Below are 12,937 nucleotides of genomic sequence, written 5' to 3' on the forward strand. Positions count from 1 at the left end.
GCTTTTTGTTTCCAGAAGTGCTGCAGCACAATCCCTGTGGATCATGCTGCAAAAGGGCAGTGTGTGCATGGCACACCTTGCTGCTTGTTCATAGCAAAGGGGGATGTGCTGCAGGCTGCAGGGGCTGCCGTGTCAGTCATGGGGAGTCCTAGGCATGCATTTTTAACATCACCAACTCTTCCTATAATGCATGAGTTTTTCTTTCCTCACAGCTCCACCATCTTATTACCAGATGTGAAACTTCAGGCCCTAATGTTCTGAATGACTGTCCTTCCATCTCTAGCTCCTGCTCTGGAACCTCCTGCCATCCATCATGCTTCCACTGGTGTGGTTCAAATATACTTTACTCTAGCAACAAGTTTTTCCTCTTAATTATCTGTTCAAGGGCCTTTTAATCTCAAGGACCTTGGAGACACAGAGGTCAAAATAATTGTGAGGTGGGATTTAAGTGATGCTCAGTACTTCTGACTCATTTTTCTTTTAGGCTGTCTTGGTGAGTATTGAGCGTTCTAGAAAGATGTTATATGAGACACATCAAAATGAATTTAGATGGGCAATTTTAATGTTAAATGTACCTCCAAGATTTGATATGAATGCCCTCCATAACAAATGTCTGATACCTTGGGTACTTCTCACAGCTAGAGCATCTTTTTGATCAGGAAAGATCTCAGAATGGTTAATGGGTACTGCATAAATCTGTCCAGCCCTCTTACGTGGAAGCTGCTCTCACAACTGAAGCATGATACACAGAATAAAAACTAAAATCAATGGTGCTGACAAGAAAATGAGATTGGACAGAGTGAGTATAAATTTTAACATTTTTCTCTTTGAAGATTTGCATACTTAAATTTTACTATGACTGCTGCAAAATGTGTTCTTTTGTAAACTAAAATGTAAACTGTGTGTAGTTCTTGTAGTCATGGATAGTCTCGTCCATGTACTTGAATAATGGGAAAAAAATCTACAAACTTATGTTTGATTAAATATATGCTAGAAAATGAGCTAGAAAATTCTATGCTAGAAAATTTTCCAATTCCAATTGCTCCAGTTGCTACTTCAGTCTGATCCTGAGGAGCTGAGAAGAACAAAGCAAATCCTGGCAAGTATTCCACCTATACTGCTTTTTCATTTCAATTTTTAGGCTGAAAACAGTAATTTCTGTCAAAACCTGCCAGAAAATACCAAACAAAATATTCTGTAGGATCTGCAAGTTATCCCATGAGCAGGTGGCCACTTCAAACCTTTTGCTAACCTTGGCATGTGACAGAGATAGCATTTGCTTAGCAGAAAATTCAGGCAGAACACTTTAGCTTTACTATTGAATCACAAGTCCTTAAGTTGTATCCCATGCTGTTGGGAGTGCCTGGAGGACAGTGTAAGTTCTTTTTATGGTGTCTGCCACTGCTGTATCTAAGTGCAAGAAATTGAGCTTCATGGATCAGCCTCTTCTTTGTAGCTGCAGATAAGGAAACAGAGAGAGGTGGTTGGATGCCCTTTGGAGATTTGTGGGTAAAAACAGGATTGAACACCAGTATCCCAAGCCTGGGATTTAGCAGAACAGCTACACTTTTGTCTGAATTGTTTGGAGCTGTGGGTTCCTTACTACCAAGGTAGAGGACTGTTAGCCTTGACTTTAAGAATCAGCAGGCTTCAGCGGGTCCTGGCATGAAGCCATTTAGAGACATTCCTGGTGCACTCTGTGTAATTTCAGCCTGATGGAAATGGCCGTAATGCAGTCCCACCTCTGCTGATCTTCAGGATTCCCCTGTCTGCAGCTTCTTGTGGTTGCTTTGAAAGTGAGTTATGTTTCCCATTAAAGGATAACAGGGACAATTGAGGCAATTATGTGGACTGGCTTGGAGCTAGCAGCACGAAGGGAGTTTTCCGACTGAAAACAGTGCTGCTCAAAGGTTCTTCCTGCAAGGTTGCCTGTTTGCTGTCTTCATTTGTCTGGAAAAGGATCCAGTAATTGTCCTTCAAATTTCCTTTAGTCATGCTAAATGCCTGTTTACTTGCATAAACAGGAAGTGCTCCTGTTCCAGACAAGCATGACAACTCTGTAGTGATCATGGACAGAGATCAGTGTAACTTGGTTATGATTTTATTAGGTCTACAAACTTGTGCCAGTGCTCAGTACCAGACTATGCAGTGGGGATGTTATGACTAAGAAAATACCAGCTTAATTATGAAGTCACACCTATTATATTTTTAACCTAAATTTCCATTGAGGGGGGCTGTACGAAGGTCAGAGCTAGACTATTTGACCAATGAAGGTGTGAAGAACTTGGGATATGCAGACCCACATGAGGTTTTCCATGTGTCATTATGAGCTGTGGTTTCTGTCACACACTGTGCTTTTAAGGATGAAGCTTACCTCTTCTAGCCCCTCCCCTCCATTCTGTGCAGTAATGGGAATCTGTAAAGCTAAAAGTTTGGGACTGACTGAACAAAATGCCACTTATGGAAATCCAGCTGCCCAGTGTGAATATCTCATGTTCATCCAGGAGATAAGCCCATAATGCCTTGGAAAGATACCTGGGCTTTTCAAGCCCCAGGCTGTGTTCCCTCCCATGTGTCCTTGTGTATATATGCCATACACTCAAAAAACCCACTATTTCTCACCTGCTTGGCCAGCTGTTTGCAAACTTAGAGCTCCTTCTTTTGTGAAACGTGTGTTTGAAGGCAAGGGCCAGGTCTGAGCTGAGTGCTGGGCACAGTTAGTGCTGGGTGCCTTCAGCTGAGGGCTGATAGGAGCAATAACTGCTTTGCCACACTTCATACAAACAGGGAGGGGAAAATGTTTGAAGGCAAAAGGACCGTAAAATGAGATCCAGGAATTCAGTAAGGCTACAGCAAAAGGAGCAGACTGCTAACTCAGAGCATCTGTCTTTGCCCTGTAAGTAAGTTACGAACTGCAAAGCAAGAGAAAGTGGAAGATCCTTTCACAAATAATAAACACTTGTTTGTCTCAGATTAAATGCAACACCTTTACATGTGGGCTCCAGCTGGCCATAAAGTAGATGCACCTTGCATGGCTGTTACCTTCCCTGCCAATGAGAAGATTATTGAACATCCATCTGCTTAAAGGTTAATAACTTGCTTTTAAAAAGAGGAAGAAAAAAAGGAAAATCTGTTTAGTTTACAGGAATAAAAAATTGTTTTTCATTTAAACTGCCTGAACTTTGCCCTGCTCAAAGTTGTGTTCTCCAGCAGGGAAGGAACGTGTTAAGCTAGGAGCTATAGCCACATATCCCAGAGAAAAGTTTTAGCATGTGTTTTAAATAACTCCAGTAACTGCACTAAGAAAGTGCAGCTTAAGAAGAAAATGCACATTTCTAATCTGTGTTCTGCCACTATCTAGTTTAGAGAGAGACTTTATAGTTCTTTGGCATCATTTAGGCCAGGAGCAATTTCTGATGTAAACCCATACAAGCAGGATGTTACTGAAACTGGCTTTAGGCTCTCAACACTCTGAACTCTGCCAACATCTGGAGAATTTGGCTTTGAGTGCTTGGGGAGGGAAGGAATTTTTCTCCTACAAGTGAGAGGAATAGATAAGCTCGCAACAGCACCTGCATTATCCATTTCTTTGTGAGATAGAAAACAGCCATGCACCATCTGAAACAAGTTGATGCTCCCAGACGACTGATGGAAAGGCCAGAGGGGCTCTGTGGGTCTTGGTGGGTTGTTGACGACTGCTGGGCACCTTCTCAGCTTTGCCTGAACAAGAAAGGTCCTTTCCCATCCATTTAGCATCTGGCTACAGAGACTTGAGCCCTTACTGGTCCCAGTGCTGATGGGTCTGTGCAGTCTGAAGGAAACAGGTTTGCAGCTGAGTTTATTGAGGGAAAGGGCCCTCACAGAACCCAGATTTCCCCGCAGTGGGACAAGAGCTATGAACTGGTGGGGCCCAGACAAACCCTTCCCTTTGTGTGGGAACAAGTGAAGTCCAGAGGGCTCAGTCTGCCCCACAGCCCACTGAGCAGCTTCTGGCTGCAGGCAGGCACCTCTGGGAAACCCTGCAGAGCCACAGAGGAGGAGAGGGTGGCTGAGGCTTGGATGCCTCTGCTAAAGTGGAACTAGGAGGGATGGGAGTGTAATGGTGTGTGGGGGTATGGGAAACATGTCAGCCCCAGGTGTCTTTTCCTAGGGCTTCAAGAGACCTTGTGCATTGTGCTCCGAGCATGACTGTGCTGTCTGAAAGTGGTGGTGCCACAGCATGGAGAGCTGAGGGTCCCCAGCTCTGTGGCCTCTTGTTGCCAAGTCAACTTCTCCCTGTGTCAGCTGTAATTATGGGCTGCCTCATTAAAGGCTGCTTGAGAAGGGCTGGGAGACCTGCAGGAGCCCTGGGAGGCTTAAGCTGTGCTGGGAGCAGCAGCTCCAGATGAGTCAGTAAAGGAGCCCATGGTGTTGCCAGGGTGCCTCTGTGCTGGCCAAGGTGCCCCCAGTGCTGGCCAGGGTGCCCTTATTGCTGGCCAGGGTGCCCCTGTGCTGGCCAGGGTGCCCTCATTGCTGGCCAGGGTGCTCTCTGAGCTGGCCAGGGTGTCCCTGTTCTAGCCAGGGTGCTCCTGTGCTGGCCAGGGTGCCCCTGTGCTGGTCAGGGTGCCCTCAGTGCTGGCCAGGGTGCTCTCTGTGCTGGCCAGGGTGCTCTCTGAGCTGGCCAGGGTGCTCTCTGAGCTGGCCAGGGTGCTCTCTGAGCTGGCCAGGGTGCCCTCAGTGCTGGCCAGGGTGCTCTCTGAGCTGGCCAGGGTGCCTCTGAGCTGGCCAGGGTGCCCTCAGTGCTGGCCAGGGTGCTCTCTGAGCTGGCCAGGGTGCCCCTGTGCTGGCCAGGGTGCTCTCTGAGCTGGCCAGCGAGCCCTCAGTGCTGGCCAGGGTGCCCCTGTGCTGGCCAGGGAGCCCCAGGCGGCAGCGCTGGCAGGACGCTCCTGTGCCCAGCCCTGGCTCCGATCCAGCTCTTTGTACCGGGACAGGCTGCAGCCCGTGAGCTGCCACCTGTTGTTAATCTACCCCCGGCTAATCCATTCTGGACTGCGTCAGCAGTTCAAAAGGGCACTGTTAGTATTTTTTGCCAGCTTCAATTAACGTGAGATTTTGGAGGCCCCTCTGATCACATTTCATCTGTCATGAGTCAGGAACAAACCAGCCAGATTGCAGTTGAGAGGAGAGAAGAGAAGGAGTTTATTGCAAACCAAAACAACAACAGTGTTTGTGCCCCCTTGGCCAGGGTGGCTGGGAAGCAGGGACCTTCCCAGTGATGCCACTCCTTTCAAAACCTGGAAAAATAAAAATTGGTGACTGGAAATTCCAGCCCTACACCTCAAAAAAAAAAAAAAAAAAAAAAAAAAAAGCTGCAAGTGCAATAACTTACTTCAAAAAAGTTAAAAATAATCAAGCTGCAAGACTGTTTGTTCTTTTTTAATATCCACTGTAATGAACTGGTAATACATGGTTGCATAGGCAATAACATTGCATGGCACAAACCTCATGTGGCAACATTTTAAATGATTTTTTTTTATTCTTTTTTTTCCTGAACATTTTTAAAACTTTTTTATTTTTTTATATGTTCTACCCCAGGCCCTTAAGCTAAAGAGAGAAAAAAAAAAAAAGGTAGCATTTATACAAGGTTACAATATTTTACAACAAAAAAACAATAATATTGATTGAGGTTTGTTTTCTTTCTTTCTCCCAGTCTCTCTTTCAAGCACTGCACACCTAAACTGATATATTATTATACATTGAAAACTGTCCTTCAAAATCAGTAGTATAAAAGTCCTAGCTCTACCTACCTACCTAGCTATGTGGGGGGAGTGCAGTACCAAGTTACCAGCAAAGAGTTAAGGGGGTGTAAGGCTGCTCCCTCGCCTCCTCCCAGCTCCCTTTGGGAAACTGCAAAGAGCTGAATGACTTTCCATCCGATTCCACCCCCTTCCCATTTGGGTTTAATTTCCCTCTCAGTCTGTTTGCTTTTTGCTGTGTCAGTCAGAGCAGCAAAATAAACACGGGGTTCTGCCTCTGCTTGATTATTTTTCAATCCTTTTCCAAGAAACTACCTTTTTGCCTTAGTTTGTTTGGAAAGTGTTTTACAATGTGCTGCCTAGTCTGAGTATACTCTGGGAATCAGGGGGATGCACCTCCCCACCTCAAAACCTCTCCACTGCAGGAGGAAACCAGCAGGCAGCACATGGGCTTCTCCTGGCCCGGGTTGGTGGTGCTGATGGGGCAGGTGAAGCCATGTGTGCTGCAGCTCTGCGACCTCACATGTGACACACTGTCACTGCCTGTGGCCTTTCCCTGACAGCCTGCCCATGCTGGTGGATCAGAGCAGGCGTGGTCCTGCAAGGACATGTCATCTGGCAGGGATGTGCATTCCAGCAGGGATGGACGCTCGCTCACACTCTGCCACAGGCTTTAGAGGAGAGGGAGAGTGGTTCTCTTTTTATTTTGCTGTCTTGGTCTTCCTCCCTGCAGGCTCTACCCAGGCAGGTGCTGGGGCAGTGGGAACTGAACTGGGTAGCATATTCTGGAGGAGGCAGCTGGAGCCTGGCTGGAGAGCCTGATGGGAGTGCAGGTGGGTGGCACTGCTGGCAGCAGGTGACGTGCCAGGGGGCTGACCTGGCCCCTCTCCAGGAGCTTGTTGAGGCACAGCAGCCCTTAGAGTCTGGACCCCTCAGGGCCCAGCAAGCCCAAGCCTGGTTCCTCACTGGTTTGCAATTGCTACCAAAGCACTAACTACTGCTTGGAGGCAAGAAGTGCCTCTGAGTACTTGGCAGTGAGTGGTACCCAACCATTTTTAAGCCAGTGCCAGGAATCCATGCTGCTCTTGCTATTTGCATCTCCTGGTCTCAAAGCTCTGGGACATCTCTGGAGTTCCCAGCCATGGGCATGGCCATAAGGCAGCCACCTTGTAGGATACCTGCTGCAGAGCCAGGACTGCTTGGGAGAAACATTTTGCTACTTCCATAAGGCTGGAGGGAGAATCTGGGTGAGCCCAGTTAGCTGGGCTGCACCCACAGAGGATGCCACCGTGGGCATGGCAGGTGTTGGGACGGCTGACGCTTCTGAGACATTTTGGTGGTGGATGGGGACAAAGCTTGCAGCTTTGAAGGCAAGTCCAAGCCAGGGAATTGTGATTCAATGTATAGACAGGAGTAAAATACTAAATAAGAAATAAATAGAGAAGAAAGTCATAAATAGAATTGAAAGGTATTAAAATAACAACAATAATAATAATTAAAAAAGGTATCATCATGATAATGTGAGATTGCAAGAACAGCACTGACCCTGTGACCCTTAAGAAATGCAGTAGCTGCAGGCTGGCTGGGTTAAGATACACATATATATATAAGTATATATATATATATATATACAGTTTTTCATGTTAATTTAACAGCTAGTTTTAAAAGCCCTTTTAAATTAATTTTTAAAATGTGTGTAAGTACAGATGCATGTAGCTTAAAAACTACTAGAACAACTGCTTTTGAAGATTTGGCAGGGGCACCCCTTCCAGCAGTACCCAGAAGTGTGGGTACAAGGGACTGCGTGGGAATGGCAGCAGCAGCACCCAGAGAGGGGAGGCAGAGCCCAGTGAGCAGTGGGGCTGCCTGCAGCTGGAGGTGGGAAGGGAGAAAGTCCAGGGAACAGCATTCCCCTTGCCTCATGGTGTTTTCAGGCAGGCTGAGGGCTGGGCACGCGCAGCGGTGTTTAAATTAGACTGAGTCCAACATGTGCTTTCCACATGAATTTTAAGGTGAGAGAAAGTGGGGGCCAAGCTTCTCTAAATGCCAAGTCTGCTGCCAGGAGACTCTCCTCTCTCTCTCTCTCTAACAAGACAGGGATACAGCACTTAATCCTCTGGGCTGTTAAACAGCTCACATGAAATACTGGCCCTCTGGAAGTCTGTGAGGAAAAGCTACCCTTTAACTTCAGTAGGGAATGCAGCTAAGCTCTTGAATAGATAAAGCCCTCCACTGGAGCTGCCTTCAGAACTTGCAGGCTAAGTGAGACCTGTCCCCATATGCCTGCCTGCCCCACTGCCCTCTCCTTAGCTCTGCATGTTGCTAATTTGCCTTGTCAGCAAGGGTACTGGGCTGTTCAGGCAGCAGCCCTCCACTGATTGCCTGCTGACAGTGGGAAGCATCAAGATCCCCAGTGTACCTGGGAAAAGGCTCTCAATGCTGTGCTCAGCTGCCTGCACAAATCTGATGGACAAATTGCCTCCTGCCACTGGTCCCTGCATGGCTGGGAAGCTCAGTGGCTTCTGGGGTGCCCAGTGGGGATGTATACACCTCCAACAGGTCAGTATGATCCTGCCTGGTTCAGTGATCAGTATCCCTTTCAGCATCTAAGCCACTGTGCCCAAGGCCACAGCTGAATGTTTGGGCTGGGATGTAAATCCTGGCTGCTTGTGATGGGAGAGGCCCTGGTTATGCAGATGGTGTGGTGAAATGCATGCTGGCTCCCTGTGTGTAGCAGGAAAGGCATGTCTTAGCTTTTCTGAGGAGAGAAAAGAAACAGTCCTACTGGTGTTTTCCTATTTCAGTAAATATATTACTTTTGACCTAGAAATACTGTATCATTAAGGTAGTGTATTGACAGTCTAGGCATTATGGAAATACTTGTATGGCTCATTAACCTGAAGTCTGACATTTGGTTGTAGCTTATTTGGAACCTTTTCCAAGACAACTAGATATTCCTGGACCTTAAACTCCAAGGTCCCCTAACACTGAGCATGAGGAAAGAGGCCAGGGTGACAGACCAGTTTTTATGGGAATAGTATCCTATAATTCCATTGCAAATCTCTGAGATGGCTACTCCAGCTCAAGTCAGCTTGCAGAGCTACACTGGGTGGGTGGTAATGCTCAGCTGAGGTTCAGCTTCTCCTTGGGGGTATTTCAGTGGGGTAAGAGGATGTTCCAAAACTATTCCATGCACTATGATCATTGAAAAACTTGTAAAATGATTAGCCTTGCAAAGGACAGCTTACTTAACAGCTCTGTGCAAGTAACAGCACTGGGAGGGAAAAGCAGAGAGGCATGTTGGTTCACACAAACCAGAGAAGTTCTGGTCTCTTCTACTTCCTCTGCAAAGTGAAGAGGATCTGAGGTGCCTGGAGATGGGGCAGCATCACTTTGTCCTTCCTTGAGCCCATTTCCAGCCTATTCCCTTTGCTGTCCCTGCTGCAGAGATGCCCACAGCCATTGTGTGCAACAGGGCACTGTGGTGGAGGGCGTGTCATCGCACATGTCTGACCCCAGGATGAGGTGTACGAGGAATCTGGTGGCCTTGTGCCACTGTGGCTGTGTGCTAGTGCTTGAGCTCTTTCTTAGAGCAGTCTTTTTGGGGACTTATAGATTGACGTAGCAATTGTGCTTCCCTGCCAGAGCTGCTGTCTCTAAATTTAAGTTAATAATTCCCAACCCAGTGAAAGACAGAGGAAATCTTTTCCTGTACCATCATGCTTGTGAGCCTCAACACAGACCATGACCACAGGAAGCAAAGCCCATTTTGGGGAGCTTTTGTTTGCTGGGACGATCTCCATCTGGGTCACCAGAGGGCTGGCAAAGACTCTCAGTGTGATAACACTGTGCCATGGTGGGCAGAGGAGCAGCCCCTTCTCAGGCCTCTACAACTCTGTGCTTCATCTCAGAGTACAAGATGGAGAGGGAGATGGGCTGATGTTGCCTTTTTTCTAGTTTTGATTATCTTCCCAGCCCATTCCCTATTCAGCTGTGGGAAGATGTAGCTCCCACTAAAATGAGGTTGGCAGTATGAGAGAGTCCCTTTGCTGGTGCCAGAGTCCCCATCCCAGGGACTATTCTGGCCAGGGCAGAATGTGTGTGGGTGGGTGGGCAGTGGGATGGGAGAACCTGCTGAAGGGCCAGTGGGCTCTTGCTCTCTGGAAAGGCAGATCTGGTGTCAGGAAAAATAGCGGGAAGAAAAAATGCCCAGGTTACTGGGGAGGTGGCAGTGAGAGGGGATGCATCCCATCCCAGATCTTGATGGAAGAGGCGCTGCTCCACAGCCTCCCTCTCCCTGCTGATCCCAGGAAGGCGGGAGCCGCCGCGCTCATGCTGGAAACACTCCACTTACATTACCATATGTACTTTATATGCCTAGGGTAGCTAAAAGTGCTGCATTCAATCCCCGAGGAGGCCACTGCTGTCTGGAGTCCGAGCGGATGATGTGCCGGGCTGTCGCCGTGCTCTCTCCGGCCGGGCGGGCGCCGGGCCGCAGCCCTGTCATGTGGCCCAGGAGATGGCGGCGCTGTGCTCCTTGGCCTTCATCCTCAGGGCGGCGATGCTGGAGCTCTTGCGGTCGGGCTCGCCGTTCAGCTCGTAGCCGTTGAGGCTGGGGCTCATGCCGGCCGTGCCGAACAGGCCGCCCATGTGAGTCTGTGCCACGTGGCCGCCGGGCCCCGACACCCCGAGGAAGTCGGAGACGGCGCCGGCCGCGTGAGGGTGGGCATGGGGGGACATGCACGAGGGCACCGACTCGCAGGGCACCACGCAGGCTGGCACCGGGGAGGCTGCTCCGTTGTTGCCGATCCAGGAGGGGTTCTGGATCTGCGGTGGGAAAGAGGCGTCAGGGGTGTCCAGAAAGTGGTGCTGTGAGGCTGCTCATCCACCTTCCTTCTCCAGCTCAGGGCAGTCGTGCCTGGACAAGGGCTATGCTGTACACAGATGTGCCTGCCAGAGCTGAGCTGCCCACAGCCCCCAGAACAGACAGCTTCACTGCCCCTCTTCCCCAGCAGTGCCCATCGAGGCAGCATCACCCAGAGCCCTGCAGGGCCACCTCGAGAGACCATGTGGGATCCTGCAGTGTCACTCATAAAATGACATTGTGGAAGAGAGGGGGGCTCAATGTTTGGCAGTGGGAATAGGTGTGCTGCAGTAGGGGGCCTGTGGGCATGCAGGGTGAAAGCAGGGAGGAGGTGAGCAGCTGGCAGGAGCAAGAGAGTAAAGGGCTCTTCATCCCACTGCCCCTTTCCACTGCTCGCCTTTGGGCCCTCTCTGATCTCTCACCTCCTGCAAATTGCTTTTCAAATTTTTGATCTCTTGTACTGGGAGAGGAGGGCAGCATTGAGGGAGAGAGAAGTGTAAGTTACAAAGGCAAGAGAAGGACATGCTGAAAAGGCTGCTGAGAGCATTCTCTGCTTGAAAAGCTGCTTTGGCATCTCAGCTGTTTCAAAAGGGTTTCTTGTTCAGTTTATGGGAGACGCCAAGCAGGAGAGAGGTCAAACACTCCTGGCTTGGCTGCAGGGTAACATTGGTACAGCACTGGCTGGGGAGGCAGCTGTGCAGACAGACAGGGTGTCAGGGAGGGAGGGCTTCCAGCAGATCTGTGAGGACAGCCAGGTTCAGAGCATCATGCCTGCAGAATTGCGCCCTTGAGCAAATTCTGGGTGGTGGGAAGAGGAGTGGAGGATGGAGGGAGTGCTTTCTGGGACACAGCCTAGCCCTGGAGCTAGCAAACCCCAGTCTGCCTGGCATCATCTGAAGTGTTGTGAAACTGGGGCTGGCCCAATGTTTAGGAGGCTATTGTACTGACAGGTTTTCCAAGACAGGAAGCTAAGGAGAGGAGGCAGCCCTGTGACTTGCTTCCAGGGTCAGGGCAGGAACAATTTCAGTAGGACTCAGAAGCAGCCCCAGGTACCCCGAAAAGGCTGCTCCCTCCCTTCCTTTGGAGCATAAATCTACAACTCCCTTGGGAAGCATCCCCAGATGTCACCAAGTGTGCTTTGGTTACCACAGCCCATCACTGGGAGACGGCTGTGGGAATTTGCCAGGGGAAAAGTGCTTTTATCCAACCACCATGTCCAAGGGGCATGGAAACCAGACATGGTAACAGGAAGCCTGGGATCTGCTAGTCTTTAGGCATGAATTAGTCTTTTGGATCATTTTCAAACCAGTGGAAAGTTAGTGGGCAGCAGCTTATGTGATAGGATGTGCTGAGCAGGGTGACCTGTGCCCAAGGGTGCTGCTCAATGTCACACAGGGCTTGGTGCCTGCTCTAAAGATGTCCTCTGGGCCAGGGCATGAGAGAGACAAGCAGGACACCTGACTAAAACCTGCCAGCCCTTCAGTGCCTGACAGTATAGCCCCGGTGTCCTTGCAGCCTTGCTGAAGGTCGGGTGGATGTACTTGAGAATTGGGGAGGACTGGGAGCAGAGGCAGTGTGCCCAGCAAGCAGTGCCCAGGCAGGGGAATGCACTCACCTGGGCGTAGTTCTCAGCACGGGTGAGCAGAGGCAGCTCGTAGGCAGTGGAGAAGTGGGTCCGGACCTGCTGCATCTGCCCGAAGCGCTCCCGCTTGCGCCACTTGGCTCGCCGGTTCTGAAACCACACCTGGGGAGAGGCGACAGCAGGGCTGTGAGCAAGGGGAGCCCGGCGGGGGCTGGGAGCCCGGCAGCCCTCGGAGCCCACCAGAGGGCAGGGCTTCACCAGGTGGGTGGTTTTGTACGGCACACAGAAGGGCACCGCTCCACACACATGCTCTGCAGGGGAGAGACAGTCCTTCCCTTCTCTTGAGGGTCTGGGGCCAGCCTGTGCCCCTGGAAAGGGAGCACTCCAAGCAAAGGGGAATGCCCATCTTCTGGTGCACAGCCTCTCTGGGGTCACTCCCAGCTCTTGCCTCCCATAGCCTGATTTGCCTTGGGATAGCCCATCTTCCTCTCACCCCTAAATCTGTCACCCAGGCTCTGCCTGCAGCTCTCCTGCTGTCAGCCAGTCTCAGAGGAGAAGTGTGAATACATCTGTGTGCTGCTGCCAGGCTGGAAACAGCAGTGATGGGGCTTTCCCAAAGACTAATCCTGACTATGATGATGCCATTGACTGCAGCTTGCATTTCTCACCAACTCTTTCATTTTTCTTAACCGCAACAAGAAATACAAAGCTGAACACTCCTTCCCTCCTTAGCTGCAGGAAAGGACAGGTGCCCTT

The 12,937-nt window shown here is 49.8% G+C and overlaps 1 protein-coding gene across 1 annotated transcript in view; it reads right to left on the reverse strand.

The window, feature by feature from the left end:
* Positions 1-10,157: 10,157 nt before the first annotated feature.
* The window catches only part of ALX4 (ALX homeobox 4), a 37,724-nt gene continuing 34,944 nt past the window's right edge, over positions 10,158-12,937 (reverse strand). Inside the window, exons 3-4 of the mRNA XM_056493878.1 lie at positions 12,215-12,343; positions 10,158-10,562 (exon numbers count right to left, since the gene is read on the reverse strand). Of these exons, the coding sequence (XP_056349853.1) occupies positions 10,239-10,562; positions 12,215-12,343 (453 nt within the window). The 3' untranslated portion in view covers positions 10,158-10,238. The remainder of the gene's footprint in view (positions 10,563-12,214; positions 12,344-12,937) is intronic.

The sequence above is a fragment of the Oenanthe melanoleuca genome, chromosome 5, assembly GCF_029582105.1.
Source record: "Oenanthe melanoleuca isolate GR-GAL-2019-014 chromosome 5, OMel1.0, whole genome shotgun sequence".
In the NCBI taxonomy this organism is placed as follows: Eukaryota; Metazoa; Chordata; class Aves; order Passeriformes; family Muscicapidae; genus Oenanthe; species Oenanthe melanoleuca.